The sequence below is a fragment of the Antedon mediterranea genome, chromosome 6 (assembly GCF_964355755.1).
Source record: "Antedon mediterranea chromosome 6, ecAntMedi1.1, whole genome shotgun sequence".
NCBI lineage: Eukaryota > Metazoa > Echinodermata > Crinoidea > Comatulida > Antedonidae > Antedon > Antedon mediterranea.
The window spans coordinates 5,613,956-5,630,494 of NC_092675.1; the positions used below are offsets into that span (position 1 = coordinate 5,613,956).

Below are 16,539 nucleotides of genomic sequence, written 5' to 3' on the forward strand. Positions count from 1 at the left end.
CTCAGGTAACCCAATTCCAAGATGGCGGCCAAATTTCGAAATGGCTGCCAAAAAAAACCCCCAAATCTTGTGTACAGTAAAAGAAGAACAGATAATAATGCATTGTATTGATAAAAATATATGTGTGTTTATTTGACAGACTCCTCCAGCTCGACCACCTCGCCAATCACTGTACCAATGAATAAACCTCCACCACTAGAGAAGAAGTCGTCATCCATTCGGATGCCAAAAATCACTCGCAAATCGACATCGTCGGTAAATGAACCATCAGATAAGAAAAAGCATTCAAAGAATCGTCACCAGAGTTACAGCGATGGAAATTCAAGTCCAGGAAAGGCCAAGAACAAGAGGTCGGGTGTTTGTAAGATTCTCTAGATCATAATGTTGATGAAAATCAGCCACAATGCCCATGCCTATTTTCAGGTTGCCATTACCATAGCTTTGTTATTTTTGAATGATAACTTTACCAATGTCAATATGAATACTACTTGAATAAGAATAAAGAGATGAACAAAAGAATAGCAAAGAGAAGAAGAGCAACCATTATGTTTGGAAGAATTCATTTTAGCAGGGAAGAGGAATTTTAGATGTGGAAATGATGTACCCTAACATGTGACATGTAGGAACATACGATGTACCCTAACATGTGACATGTAAGAACATCTGACGTATCCTATCATGTGACATGTAGGAACATATGATGTATCCTAACATGTGACATGTAGGAACATACGATGTATCCTAACATGTGGCATGTAGGAACATACGATGTACCCTAACATGTGACATTTAGGAACATACGATGTACCCTAACATGTGGCATGTAGAATCATGATCTTGTTCACATGGACACATCGATGCTCTGGCACGTTTGAACAAACAAATTGAAAATTCAACTCTTGAAACGCCCAGAAACTATGAGATTGTTTAGGTAATCATGATAAAGGAGTACTGTTGATAATTATGATTCAGTGATGTGATCCATGATTACCCTGGTTATGTAGGCAGGACACTGTTGAACAGCAGCATAATATTGTACATACGTAGTTGGTGTATTGGCTACTTGCTAATTTGTAAAATACAACCTGTACCCAAAACATTGGTCTTTCTATTATACCGACATCGGTTGAAGCTTGTGTGTGTATTTTCCTTGTATGTTCTTACTAAAAAAAGTTGTCATACAGCACTAACATAATTAAGCAACTATAACAAGAGGTTAGTAGTCTTTGGAACTTATTAAACTATATTTCGGAGCAATCCAAAACATTTTAAAACCAACTTTTACAACCTGCATAGCTCTGTAAGAAAAAAGAAATTAATTTTTATAGATTTTATACTAAATTAGAACATAGTTTGTTTTAAATAAGTTAATTTTGAAAACATATATTTTAATTTCATGAATTAGAATTTTTGAAATCTTTTTCATAATATTAAAATCAGACGTGCTATGGTGCAATATTTATTAGCATTCCTAGTGAAACGATTCTTAAAAGCTTAAAATATTCAGTTTTCTTCTTTCCCACATTTCACACTAATAATTCCAAATTAAGGTATTTTAGTAACAGTATATGTAAAATTATGGATATTTATTGTTATTAGGCGTGACATTCATAATAACAGATTTTATTCCGTTTATTCCATTCCACCAAAAGTTTGTGTAGAAAATTGTACATTTAATGACTGTGATTTATATTGGACTTTAATATAATTGTACATGATTGACAATATTAAATTTATATTTGGTCCAAGTAAGTCATTCTTTTTTTAATAATGTTTAAAGACCAATTCCAATATATATAAAACAAACATAATGAAATATTTTTCACTTTATTAATTTATTTTTATTTTGGTGCAATATTAGTTGTGCTATTATTATTATTACATGTTTTATTTAGGAAAATTTAAACCAAATTTTAAAGGATGTTTTTTTAATGGTGCTACGCACAGGACACACAGTAGTGGTGATGTTTGTTCCATGTGAAAGCAGCTTTAAGTTTTTAGTTATAGTTTAATAGTTATTTATTAATTTTATTTTATGAAATTTTGAAATATAGCCGGTGCTATTATTATTTTGCTTTTTAAAAACTACATGTAGTAATTTTATTTTAATAATATTCTTTTGTTTAGTATCTCAAATTAAAATTCCTTAAAAATTGTCAATGACTTTAATTTATTTGAACACATTAATAAGGAAATGTCTTTCAATTGTAATAGTAATACTTTACTCAAATGTAAGCGCTACCCCTTAAGCTCTGTCTACACTATCAAACTTTGTGTTACAACAACATATGATGTGCCCATATATGGACATGATGATAGTGTATCCCTACCATATTTAAGCATATCACTACCATATTTGGGTACATCACACGTTTTTGTCACCTAAAGTTTGATAGTGTAGACAGAGCTTTAAACATTTGGCCAATGGGCTTATATACAACAACAATATATCAGAATGGGCACGGTAGTCTTAATTTACCAGATGATAAGTAGCTATCACTAAATTATCTCATTCATGAATCTTTTATATTGAGGCCAGTATGATATAAGAAAAAAACTTTTGTTTTGAAAGGTAGATGAAGGACGAATGTTAAAATGAACAAATACAGTTTAGATAATGAGCCAAAGGGTGTATACTAAGCTTACATGAATGCGTAGATTAATAATATCTTGTCTCGTTCTCCTAGTGGCCCGAATCGCTATTGTTCAGTACATGTGGTGTACAGGTGGTGTACATGTGGTGTACAGGTGGTGTACAGGTGGTGTACATGATGGGAAAAGTTGACTGTACCTCTTTTGTATGGTATTATCAAGAGAGTACTAATATATCTTATTTTTTGTTATATTTAAATTTGATTTTATGGAATAATATGTATGTTTTTATCCTACTGGTAGTGTATCCTGAAGCAGTTCTACACATTTTAAAGTAATTTTGTTAATTTGTTAAATGGTTAAATGTTATCTACTGTATTATAATAGACAACTCATGCTTGTCATGTGAAAAATTCACTTACTAACTTCACTATATTGAATAATTACTTTCAATATAGTATTACAATAAGATTTATTATAAAGAAGAATTCTGTTATCAGGTAAAGATAATTTTAAAAATAATGTGTGTAAATGAAATTAAGTTTTTAACACTTGCTAATTAAAAGTAAAAAAATGTGTTATTGACAGTTATTTGAACAAAGTGTCAGAGAGGTTTTAACAAGTTTTTATATAAAAATGTGTATATAAAGATTGTGGATCAAATATATAGTATTGAAAATAGTATTTATGTTAATTAAGAATATGTTAATGGTTGATATTAATAGGCCTATGTGTGTGTATTTTCTCATTTTGTGTATTATAATAATTCTAATAATAATTGATATTAATATTAATACAAATTGTTCTGTAAATTTAAAAGCAACAGGTGTATCTGTATGATAGCTTAAAAGATAGTTTCGCATTTGTATAAGATACAAAATTGCAACACAATAGGCTTTTTATATGAGATGAAAATGTAACATTTCATAGCAGACAAGAATCTGTGATAGGCCTAGTTGTCGAACAGGGTAGGAATGAGTGTTTTGTTCCATGAGCTCATGTCATTATGACAGTGATTATGTAATAATATTGTGTTATTTGTTGTAGTTACCTTTCAAATTTTCACCACCCTTAAGTTTGTTAAAGCGTTTGTAAAAATAACATAATTGTTATAGTGGACAAAGCTAATAAGAATAAATAAGCACATTTTTTCTGTTCTACATTCTAACAATCTTATTAATTTTATAATTATTTTATAATTAATATAATTATTGCTAGAGTACATGTAGTATATTTTATTTTAAAACAATTATTAAATTTAACATTTATATAATACATTTAAAAATGTTAAATAACAATTATTTGAATAAATTAAGTAAATGTTGTAAATGTATGTATAAGATATTTTATGAGGCTGATATGTAATTAGATGCTGTAGTCTACTGTATGTAGAAAGGACTGGGTTCAAATCCTAATGTGAACCTTCGAGAGTATACAAAAAAAATTGTTATCGTAGTAAAAAATTGATGTTAATTAGCACAAAGTAAAGCATAAAGTAATATGCCAGAAATGGTAGGCTTCTTCTAAATAATAGTACAGCTGATTATCCCATGTATTTTATAACCAATCATAACCCTAAAAATACCCCCTAATGCATTTCCCATTTACTGTATCTTTTTTTAACTTTACCTTTTAAAATAATAATAATAATTACTATATAATTATCTGTATTTTTAATAATATTTTTCCTGAAAGTAGTGTTATTCTCAAATCTATGTGTGTGTGTTAAAATTCCTTATAAATGTATAATATTAAAAATATTAGATTTAATTATATGCCTATATTGTATTTTAAACTGTTTAATGTAGGGTTCCTTTTCTTCTTTCAACCTTAATAGATTGTTATTAACAGGGTTTTAAGGCACAACTATATTGTGCGAGTGAATTCAGTAAATATATACATTTACACCCTAAGCTCTGACAAATATTAAATTCTAAAACCATTAAACAATGTATAATGATAATTAAGGTGTATTTTCAACCTGAATTTAGATACTTTACGTGTAGTTTAGATAAAGATAAAAACCCTAATAATCTACCCTGCGTGGGATTTTTTATTAGACCAAACTTACTTGCCAATATCCCTGGTCATTAGTTAACGGTTGGCATTTTAGTAATTTTAAAAGTGTGTTGTATTGAAATGAAATGTTTTACTGTTTTGATAATATTTTACTTCACACCAATGGGAGTCCTGCTTTAGGTTCGATGCGTACATTGTAGCCTCAAATATTTAGTTAATCCACTGTGTACTGGTATGATATATTAGTGTAAGTTTTGTTAGTTTGAGTCAGATATCTATATTATTTTTCCCCTCTTTCCGTTGCTTTATTGTATTCATATTTAATTCATTGCACAGAACAATTTTAAGTTTACAACACCTGCATGTAAAATTTGAACAATATGGGTATTAAGTATTTATGTTTATATGTGTCACGCGGGGTGTCCGGTGCAATAAAATAGAAGCAAGGACATTAAAATCATCTGCAGTGTTTTCTTTTTAAGTACAAGTATGAAAGATATAATAATTTCTACAGATAACTATTCAACTAAATTTGTCTAAACTCCAGTTTATCGAATCCAGTTTGCCACCATAGCCAGTTTGTCGACTCCTGTTTGTCACCGAAGCCAGTTTGTTCACTCCAGTTTGTCACCGAAGCCAGTGTGTCGACTCAAGTTTGGCAGTGAAGCCAGTTTGTCACCGAGGCCAGTTTTATGATTCCAGTTTGCCACTGAAGCCAGTTTGTTGACTCTAGTTTGACACTGAAGCCAGTTTGTTGACTCTAGTTTGACACTGAAGCCAGTTTGTTGACTCCAGTTTGTCACTGAAGCCAGTTTATTGACTCCAGTTTGTCACTGAAGCTAGTTTGTCACCATAGCCAGTTAACCGAATAGTTTTCCACCGAAGCCAGTTTGTCGACTCAAGTTTGCCACTGAAGCCAGTTTGTTGATGCCAGTTGATCACTGAAGCCAGTTTGTCATTGAATTCAGTTTCTCGACTCCAGTTTGTCACTGAAGCCAATTTCTTGACTCCAGTTTGTCACTGGCACCAGTTTATCACCGAAGCCAGTTTGTCGACTCCAGTTTGCCACAGAAGCCAGTTTATCACTGAAGCCAGTGTGTCGACTCCAGTTTGTCACCATAGCCAGTTTGTCGACTCAAATTTGTCATCAAAGCCAGTTTGTCGACTCCAGTTTGCCACTGAAGCCAGTTTGTCACCGAAGCCAGTTTATCGACTCAAGTTGGTCATCAAAGCCAGTTTGTCGACTCCAGTTTGTCTAATCCAGTTTGCCACTGAAGTCTGTTTGTAACCGAAGCCAGGTTGTCGATTTATGTTTTCCACTGAAGCCAGTTTATCACCGAATAATGTGTGGCTAATCCAGTTTGCCACTGAAGCAAGCTTGTCTAATCCAGTTTGCCACTGAAGCAAGCTTGTCTAATCCAGTTTGCCACTGAAGCCAGTTTGCCACCGAAATATTTTTTTTCGAATCATGTTTGCCACTGAAGCCAGTTCGTCACCGAATCCATTTTGTCTAATTCAGTTTACTGAAGTCTGTTTGTCACCAAAGCAAGGTTGTCGAATTATGTCTGCCACTGAAGCCAGTTTGTCCCCGAATAATGTGTGGCTAATCCAGTTTGCCACTGAAGCAAGCTTGTCTAATCCAGTTTGCCACTGAAGCAAGCTTGTCTAATCCAGTTTGCCACTCTGAAGCCAGTTTGTCACCGAAATATTTTTTTTTCTTATCATGTTTGCCACTGAAGCAAGTTCGTCACCGAATCCATTTTGTCTAATTCAGTTTACAACTGAAGTGGTTTGTCACCAAAGCAAGGTTGTCGAATTATGTCTGCCATTGAATCCAGTTTGTCACTGAAGCCAGTTTGCCACCGAAAATTCATGGCGTTAACTTATTGCTTTATTGGAATCCAGTTTTGCTAAACCAAGTTTTCTATATCTTCATTTTGCCGACCGAATTTGCCGAATTCAATCTTCCGAAAACATAGCATTTCGTACTATCAAATAGCTTAATGTTGTAATGACAGTGGGTCAAGTTAAGCATGGTTCCGAGTTCTAGTCGCCATTAGGCTCACTGATTTATTTCATCCTATAGTTAGGCCTATACATTTATTTTTCAGTGGGTCAAATCTGACAAATTAGATACCTTTTCGTTTAATATTTAAATTAAAACAGGAAACATCTGAATTAATATGCCTATTCGTTATGAACTATAACGTATAATGCCTTAAAAAAACAATTATTATATAAGACTTTTGATTTTATAAAGAAAGGTCAGTATGATCAGGAATACTTTGTTTATTATCCTCAAAGTTAAATTATAAAAGTGAATTAATTAAATTTCGTTGAAATTGCATCTATTAAAGTATCTCTTAAATCCGTTGAATTGAGCAATACATTTTTTTAAACTACTAAAGGTCTTGTATTCCATTCTAAATTGAATTCATTTATTTTATGCGTCAAAGGGATCAAAATCAATATTTTCGAGTTTGGGGCTCTTCGAGGAAATATGTCTCTATTTTTATTATTAGATTGGAAGAGGCGGGATCGGCAAAGAAAAAAATCATCTTCTAAATAATCTTGTATTTAAATATTTACAGATTCTAAAGTTTATTTATTTTATGTATCGTTTTCATGCAGGTTTCATGATTGGGATACTTTGAGGAAGAGTATCCATGTTTATATGCAGATGCAGATCCTCAATATCTCCCATCGTACCATCTATCCGTTAGGACACGCCACTACTGTCATTCATGGCCCATCTCATCGTACCTGTCCGTTTGGACACTGTCATCCAGAGCCCCTCTCATCGTACCTGTCCGTTTGGACACTGTCATCCAGGGTCCCTCTCACCGTACCTATCCGCTTGGACATGCCACTACTGTCACCAAGGGCCCCTCTCATCGTACCTATTCGTTTGGACACACCACTACTATCATCCAGAGCCTCTCTCATCGTACCTGTCCGTTTGGACACTGTCATCCAGGGCCCCTCTCACCGTACCTATCCGTTTGGACACGTCACTACTATCATCCAGGGCCCCTCTCATCGTACCTGCCCGTTTGGACACTGTCATCCAGGGCCCCTCTCACCGTACCTATCCGTTTGGACATGCCACTTCTATCACCCTGGGCCCCTCTCATCGTACCTGTTCGTTTGGACACTGTCTTCCAGGGCCTCTCTCATCGTACCTGTTCGTTTGGACACTGTCTTCCAGGGCCTCTCTCATCGTACCTGTTCGTTTGGACACTGTCATCTAGGGCCATTCTCATTGTACCTGTCTGTTTGGACATGCCACTACTGTCATCCAGGGCCCTCTCACCGTACCTATCCGTGTAGACATGCCACTACTGTCACCCAGGGCCCTCTCATCGTACCTGTCCGTTTGGACACTGTCTTCCAGGGCCTCTCTCATCGTACCTGTCCGTTTGGACACTGTCATTCAGGGCCCCTCCCATCGTACCCATCATCCGCTTGAACATGCCGCTACACTGCCATTCAGGGCCACTCTCATCGTACCTGTCCGTTTGGACACTGTCTTCCTGGGCCCCTCTCACCGTACCTATCCGTTTGGATATGCCACTACTGTCATCCAGGGCCCCTCTAATCGTACCTGTCTGTTTTGGGCGCTTTCATTGTACGTATCCGTTTTTACATGCCACGGCCCCTCTCATTGTAACTTTCCCGTTTGGACATGTCACTACTGTCATCCAGTATTCCAGGGTCCCTCTAATCGTACCTGTCCGTTTGGACATTGTCATTCAATGCCCCTCCCATCGTACCTATCCGTTTGGACACGCCACTGTCATCCATGGCCCCTCTCATCGTACCTGTCCGTTTAAACACTGTCTTCCAGAGCCCCTCTCACCGTACCTGTCTGTTTGGACACTGCCATTCAAGGACCCTCCCATCGTACCTATCCGTTTTAACTGTCATCCAGGGCCCTCTCATCGTACCTATCTGTTTAGCCTGTCATCCAGGGCCCTCTCATCGTACCTATCTGTTTAGCCTGTCATCCAGGGCCCCTCTCATCGTACCTATCCGTTTTAACTGTCATCCAGGGCCCTCTCATCGTACCTATCTGTTTAGCCTGTTATCCAGGGCCCCTCTCATCGTACCTATCCGTTTTAACTGTCATCCAGGGCCCTCTCATCGTACTTATCTGTTTAGCCTGTCATCCAGGGCCCCTCTCATCGTACCTATCTGTTTAACCTGTCATCCAGGGCCCCTCTCATCGTACCTATCTGTTTAGCCTGTCATCCAGGGCCCCTCTCATCGTACCTATCTGTTTAACCTGTCATCCAGGGCCCCTCTCATCGTACCTATCTGTTTAGCCTGTCATCCAGGGCCCCTCTCATCGTACCTATCTGTTTAGCCTGTCATCCAGGGCCCCTCTCATCGTACCTATCTGTTTAGCCTGTCATCCAGGGCCCTCTCATCGTACCTATCTGTTTAGCCTGTCATCCAGGGCCCCTCTCATCGTACCTATCTGTTTAGCCTGTCATCCAGGGCCCCTCTCATCGTACCTATCTGTTTAGCCTGTCATCCAGGGCCCTCTCATCGTACCTATCTGTTCAGCCTGTTATCCAGGGCCCTCTCATCGTACCTATCTGTTCAGCCTGTCATCCAGGGCCCTCTCATCGTACCTATCTGTTTAGCCTGTCATCCAGGGCCTTCTCATCGTACCTATCTGTTTAGCCTGTCATCCAGGGCCCTCTCATCGTACCTATCTGTTTAGCCTGTCATCCAGGGCCCCTCTCATCGTACCTATCTGTTTAGCCTGTCATCCAGGGCCCTCTCATCGTACCTATCTGTTTAGCCTGTCATCCAGGGCCCTCTCATCGTACCTATCTGTTTAGCCTGTCATCCAGGGCCCCTCTCATCGTACCTATCTGTTTAGCCTGTCATCCAGGGCCCCTCTCATCGTACCTATCTGTTTAGCCTGTCATCCAGGGCCCTCTCATCGTACCTATCTGTTTAGCCTGTCATCCAGGGCCCCTCTCATCGTACCTATCTGTTTAGCCTGTCATCCAGGGCCCCTCTCATCGTACCTATCTGTTTAGCCTGTCATCCAGGGCCCCTCTCATCGTACCTATCTGTTTAGCCTGTCATCCAGGGCCCCTCTCATCGTACCTATCTGTTTAGCCTGTCATCCAGGGCCCCTCTCATCGTACCTATCTGTTTAGCCTGTCATCCAGGGCCCTCTCATCGTACCTATCTGTTTAGCCTGTCATCCAGGGCCCTCTCATCGTACCTATCTGTTTAGCCTGTCATCCAGGGCCCCTCTCATCGTACCTATCTGTTTAGCCTGTCATCCAGGGCCCTCTCATCGTACCTATCTGTTTAGCCTGTCATCCAGGGCCCTCTCATCGTACCTATCTGTTTAGCCTGTCATCCAGGGCCCTCTCATCGTACCTATCTGTTTAGCCTGTCATCCAGGGCCCCTCTCATCGTACCTATCTGTTTAGCCTGTCATCCAGGGCCCTCTCATCGTACCTATCTGTTTAGCCTGTCATCCAGGGCCCCTCTCATCGTACATATCTGTTTAGCCTGTCACCCAGGGCCCCTCTCATCGTACCTATCTGTTTAGCCTGTCATCCAGGGCCCCTCTCATCGTACCTATCTGTTTAGCCTGTCATCCAGGGCCCCTCTCATCGTACCTATCTGTTTAGCCTGTCATCCAGGGCCCCTCTCATCGTACCTATCTGTTTAGCCTGTCATCCAGGGCCCTCTCATCGTACCTATCTGTTTAGCCTGTCATTCAGGGCCCCTCTCATCGTACCTATCTGTTTAGCCTGTCATCCAGGGCCCTCTCATCGTAACTATCTGTTTAGCCTGTCATCCAGGGCCCCTCTCATCGTACCTATCTGTTTAGCCTGTCATCCAGGGCCCTCTCATCGTACCTATCTGTTTAGCCTGTCATCCAGGGCCCTCTCATCGTACCTATCTGTTTAGCCTGTCATCCAGGGCCCCTCTCACACTTGAATATCAAAATTCAAAGCATCTAAATTTAACTCTATAGGGAGCTCTTATTCCTTCAAAGTTGTGTATAGCTCTGCGTATACTTTGATCCTATTGATTTCGATAATAACATTAAAAAACGTAAAAGTAATTTTTTTTTATATTAAAACTCAGATTTTATACTAAATGTCATTTCAGAATTGAAGTAAATTTATCGAAATCCTTGAAACTAATAAAGAAAATCTACAAATGATATTCATACTAAGTACCTATACTAAACTTGTGTGTGTGCCTGCTGTGTGTGTAAGGTAGGATTCAATACAATACACAATGATAACCGTATTTTGTAGTAGGCCTACAGTTAAACAATAATCCAAATCGGCTTTCCGCAACCTATGGGTCGCGACCCAATGTTTGGCTCGCGAAAAAAATTGATGGGTCGCGAAATTGTTTCCGATACTGAAACTTAAATCAATTATACACTGATCTATATGTGAAATGTTCTCAGTTTTGTAGAATCTACACTACATTTTACATCTACAGTTTTCCCTATGTTGACGGGAAAATGGACGCTTCTGACGCATAGTTCGTTGTTAATTTACAAGTGGGGAATCATCACAAATACTCAAATAGGTGTTGACATTTCTGCTTTAAGGGTGGGTGTCATTTAACCAAATTCGCCTTGCCACAGGCCCCACTATGTGTAATTTGTCCCATTTGTACATTTTTGATGTGCTGGCAACATTCTGCGGGTGGCAAAATGCCTATGGCCCCTTATTAATAAAGATTACTATAACGATAGTGATTATATAAGTATCATGACCATATGTAAGGCCTATTATTATGACGATAGAAATCGCAAAGATAGCTTACCTATTAAATTAATTTAACTGTCTCAATATCTTTAAAAACAAAATAAAACAATATTTATTTCATTTAAAAAAAAGTCCGCAGAGTTTCGAACCCAAGCTAGCGCTTAGCGTATTCGAACAGAGCTTTACCAGTAACGCCACAAAGTACTGTACATGACTGAGCAGCTGACAATAGTCAATACGTACTTCATATTACGTAATTCATCGTTACGTCATAAATATATTCATGACCGTCAAAGCTGGTATTACCTGTTCATATCCAAGATGATCGGTTACCTCAGGTGAGCAGCGCCGTGTTAACAACACGGATGTCATGGGTTCGTGGTGGAAAGAGTTAAATCTATATGCTACTGTGTTTGGGGTTCACAGAATAATACGTCCCCTGTTCCACCACACAGGCAAGTCAATGCATCTCTGGTGATGCCGTGGAAACGAGACAATGTCTCTACCACAGCATTGAGGTCGTTTCCACGACATTACCAGATGTATGGAGAGGACTATGACAATACGTCGTCCCGATAATATAAATGGGTCACTTAACTTTTGGTTCAGTCAGTGTGTTTTTTCTTCTGTGGATTCGATCTCGTAAATGTTATGCTTAGCGCCCTCAATTTTAAGAACACAAATACATGTAAGCAAATTAGGATGCCGATGGGTTGTGTGGGGCGGGGGAGGTTGGTGGTTCTGATGAAAGATCAAATACGCAATGTTGGGTCGCGAAAATTCCCAAATAGGATCATGGGGTCAACAGATTGCGAAACGCTGATCTAAATGGTGAAAACATGGTATGATATGGTTACTAATGTTATAAATTATACTTTTCGCCTGTCAAAAACAGCATCGCGACAAGAACAGAATTTCAGCAGCAGCGTGATCGGGAGCGTGATCGTGGAAGATTTTACGTGATCATATACTCCCTAGCATAATTTTACAAAAACAGTTGCACCCTATTGGGGAAAAGTGTCTATTTACGCAATACTGCGCAATGTATACTCGATAAAAATGCTAGAAATAGAAAGAAAAAAATTACATTAAAAAAAACCATTTAGGATTTTTTTAGTTAAGAAATTACTTTGTTAGGATTATTCAAATATACCCCCTCTTTCTCACATGGGTAAAAGAATAGGAAATTACAATTTTTTTCGAGAAAGTCCTACACATTGAAAACAATTTCCAAAAATATATGAAGTATGAGTGATGATATTTTAAAATAACAGTAGAAATATATAAAAAATAGAAATATAGCTCTATCGCGTTGTCAAGTTGTCATAGCTGATGTTTCATGTACTGTAAAAATGAGTAGGCCTCTTAATTTTGTACATTTTGCGCGTTTTCACAGCAGCGCTTATGAACTCAAATACATCTAACTCTATCATTTAATACACTTTATCATCCTAATGAACAGTTAATTTGCACACTTAATTATCATTTCTTACGTAATGTTCCTGTGTTCTATCATCTGGTGAACATTCTTTTTCAAATCTGGCCCGACTAAGTAGAACAACCTTACTAATACAATCACGAAATTCGCCATCAGTGACACATTTCATAATCTCTTTTAAAAAACACCCTTATTTTTCTCGTAATAGTAACATTTGTCTGATGATCGGCGGAAAACACTTTGATTCCTGAACATGCGGTAGGTTAAATGCTAATGTTATATTAGTCTACCTAATTTATGTACTTTATCCGGTTTAAAAAATTCCAAATAGGTCAAAATCTAAAAGGTAAATGAAGTTGCTTCAGTGTGAAAGTCTTTTACATTGTGTTTTTGCCATTGATATGTCTTTTGTTAGGTCTCTTAAGTAATCAAGCTAATGTTATTACAACGTTTGGAAAATTTCCCGTGATGATTCTATGGCACATTTCATTGGAAATAGTTAAAGAATCATATCATAATAATAAACTGTATTGTTAAGAGACACAGCACAAAAGAAAGCTATCTCCAGCTGTCAGATGAAACTGATGATTTCCTCTTAGGGCTATTTCCCATCAGCGGTCTCTTTAGACTTCGAAAGTAATAATAATAAATACGTATTATATCGTTTATTATAAATAAACATTGTCGTAAAAGCAAAATTAACAAATAACTACCAGGACATTGCTATATAATACAAACAGACATTAAAAATAGAAAAGAATAGAGATACATTCACGATATTGTCGTAATGCTTTCCCACTAGAGACGCAAGGACGTAATGCAACGTAAGGGATTTGACCAATCACAAGCGATGGATTTATTCGACTGTCACTTGTCATTGGTCAACACGCTTGCGTTGCGGTTACGTCCTTGCAATGCGTGATAGAGGGAACCAAGCTAAAGCGTGGTTCCCACTAGCGACGCAACGCAAGGACGTAAAGCAACGGAAGTGAATTGACCAATCACAAGCGATGGCTTATTCGCTTGTGATTGCTAACTGTCTATATCTTCGCTTGTCATTGCGTTACGTTCTAGTGGGAACCAAGCTTAAAGCTTGCTTCCCAGCGCAAGAACGCAAAGTCAGCGGGTTGACCAATGACAACCGACTGTTCGAATAATCCGTCGCTTGTGATTGAGCAATCTAATTTACGTTGCGTTACGGTACGTTTGCTGCGTTGCGTCTCTAGTGGGAACTAAGCTTTAGACTCACACTACACAAACGTATTATATCAGCGTCAGAATGTAAAAATGTCACCAGCAATACATGTTATTTATAACAATTCATCTTCAATATACAATTTTGGCCAGATAAACATCATCATCATCATTTTGTTTTATTCATATGTATTTTGAAATAAAATGTACTCATTCTATTTTCCATTTTAATATTTGGACAAACTAAATTGAATCTTGAATCATTATTGATTGCAATAATATAGTAGGTCTACATTAATAGATAACAATTTATTTAATATGTTAGTTCGACAACATTCAAAGTGTTCAAAATGTTTTGAATTATGCGTATTCTAATGAGGAATTGAAGAAAATGCAACAAGGGAAGTATACTGGATCAAGTGTGTGGTTAAATAATACAGAAAGGGAAAGAAGATCATGCATTCAGTACAGTACAGATATCTCGCATCGTTAAATATATTTTGCTTTTTAGGGGCATTGAAAAGCGAAAACCAATATTTAATGGCTGTATTAAAATGTAATTTAATATAATCAATATAACCACGGGATACGTAAACAAGATACCATGATAATGATGTCATATCCAGATACACTGTAAACAAACAACACCCTATAATCAATGGATTTATAAATAGTAAATGTACATGATTGGTTAAAGAACGCCTACGTAGGCGCACGACCAATCATCATCTTATTTATTAACGATGAGTTCGCATTGTGTTACTGTTACTGTTGACTGTGAAATATTGTAATTGTATATTTACAGTATTATGAGTATTTTAGCCTCATTGGTGATATTTAGTAGAGTTTGCATTATAATAGTAGGCAATATGAAAAGTCTTGTGGTGATTAAATTAAAAACGACGCTAACGTTTATATTGTCAAGCCTGACAGATGCGATCGCTGCGGAAACGAAAACATCATCACTACATGTTCGCCACCATCAAAGCATGAAGTAGATTATAACTATACTGTATTATTATTACGGAACTCATAAAAGCGAGTGTCGGGGGTTCGAACCCTACGCTGTCGGAACGTTCCGTGGTGGAATAGAGTTAAAGCTATGCGAACTACTGTGTTTGGGGTTCATAGAATTATACGTCCCTCTTTCCACCAAAGCATGAGGCAGAGCAACATCAATGCATCTGATGTCATGGAAACGTAGCAGGGCCGTAGTGCTGGGGCAGGGAGAGCACACCATAACATTTTTTTTTCTGTGGCTTACGCGCGCCACATCCTTCGATCTCGTAAACTTTATGTTTATACGCCCTCAATTTTAAGAACACCTGCGTTTTAATGTCAGAAAATTAGGAACAAATATTATAGAACATTAAAAAAGATGCATATGTCTACCCCAACTTCAAAGTTGGAATAACCCGCTGTCGGGCTAGGCATATGAAGCCGATTAAAACGATATTAAACAATACTTTTTTTTGTTTAAATGTGTAAAAGCATGGTTTCTCGCGGGCCATCATGTCGATCCATCAAGACCTTGTTGAAATAATTTGGTACTTTTTAAAACAAGAATTTAAATGCAAAATATGTAAAGGCTACACAAGAACTGAAGACATTCAAGAAAGCTAACACTTTAAGCACTACAAGAATATAACATTTATGAAAAATTCTCAGAACTAAAAGTATCGTTTTTTTGCTTGGAACCATTGTCTTGGAATTAATCCTCATTTTGTATAAACGAAACTCAGGCGTTGTACTCTGCCAATCCTTCTCTTTTTCAACAAGTTCAGTGCATGCAGTGTGTCATAGTCATTTATTATAGGGCTCAGATTGTGTAAATAAAATTGAAAAATTTAACTCAGCAACCGAAAACAAATTACACAACAGCTAGTGACAATTGTCAGTCAATACATGAATTAAATGTCGTTAGAACTATTTGAAATAGGCCTACATGATCCTGAATGACAGTGTCATCGTTTTTTATGGTGGAATAGTCATTCAAACTGCGACATATCAAGGTAACGGGAAGGGTGTGGGATTCAGTCAAGTCATTTTCATAATATATCGTGCATTATCACCATACAATACATACTTACTGTATTATTCAAATTAGCTATAGCTAAAATTATTTATTATATAAATTAAATGAATACATGTTTTATTGTTAGATCTATGATGAATATATTATCATTATTGTTGCCCAAAAATTAGGATGAAATAATAATAAAACCATTTATAATTAGTAGCCATGTGATAGTGGACGAATTAGTATTAATATTTTTTAATAAAGCCTAAACGATCAGTGATATTGTAAGTTTAGTATTTTGGGGTTATGTACCCAGAGCTCCGCCCATCTAAACCTTCAATCAATCTAGGACCGGCCTACTTGTTGTGACATCATACATGGCACAACACAGTGTACGCTGTCGTGTGCTTAGCACCGTCTTCTTCCGGGTGTAACGTTGTTTTGCAGTAATAGTTTAACTCAAAAGAACCGCCTGTCATTTGAGTCTAGCTAACACGTTGGATAAGACA

At 37.4% G+C, this 16,539-nt stretch overlaps 1 protein-coding gene across 1 annotated transcript in view; it reads left to right on the top strand.

The window, feature by feature from the left end:
• LOC140051965 (NACHT and WD repeat domain-containing protein 2-like) overlaps positions 1 to 5,053 on the top strand; it is a 50,953-nt gene extending 45,900 nt beyond the window's left edge. The window contains exon 21 of the mRNA XM_072097323.1: positions 140 to 5,053. Coding sequence (XP_071953424.1) covers positions 140 to 375 — 236 coding nt within the window. The 3' untranslated portion in view covers positions 376 to 5,053. The remainder of the gene's footprint in view (positions 1 to 139) is intronic.
• The last annotated feature ends 11,486 nt before the right edge of the window (positions 5,054 to 16,539 follow it).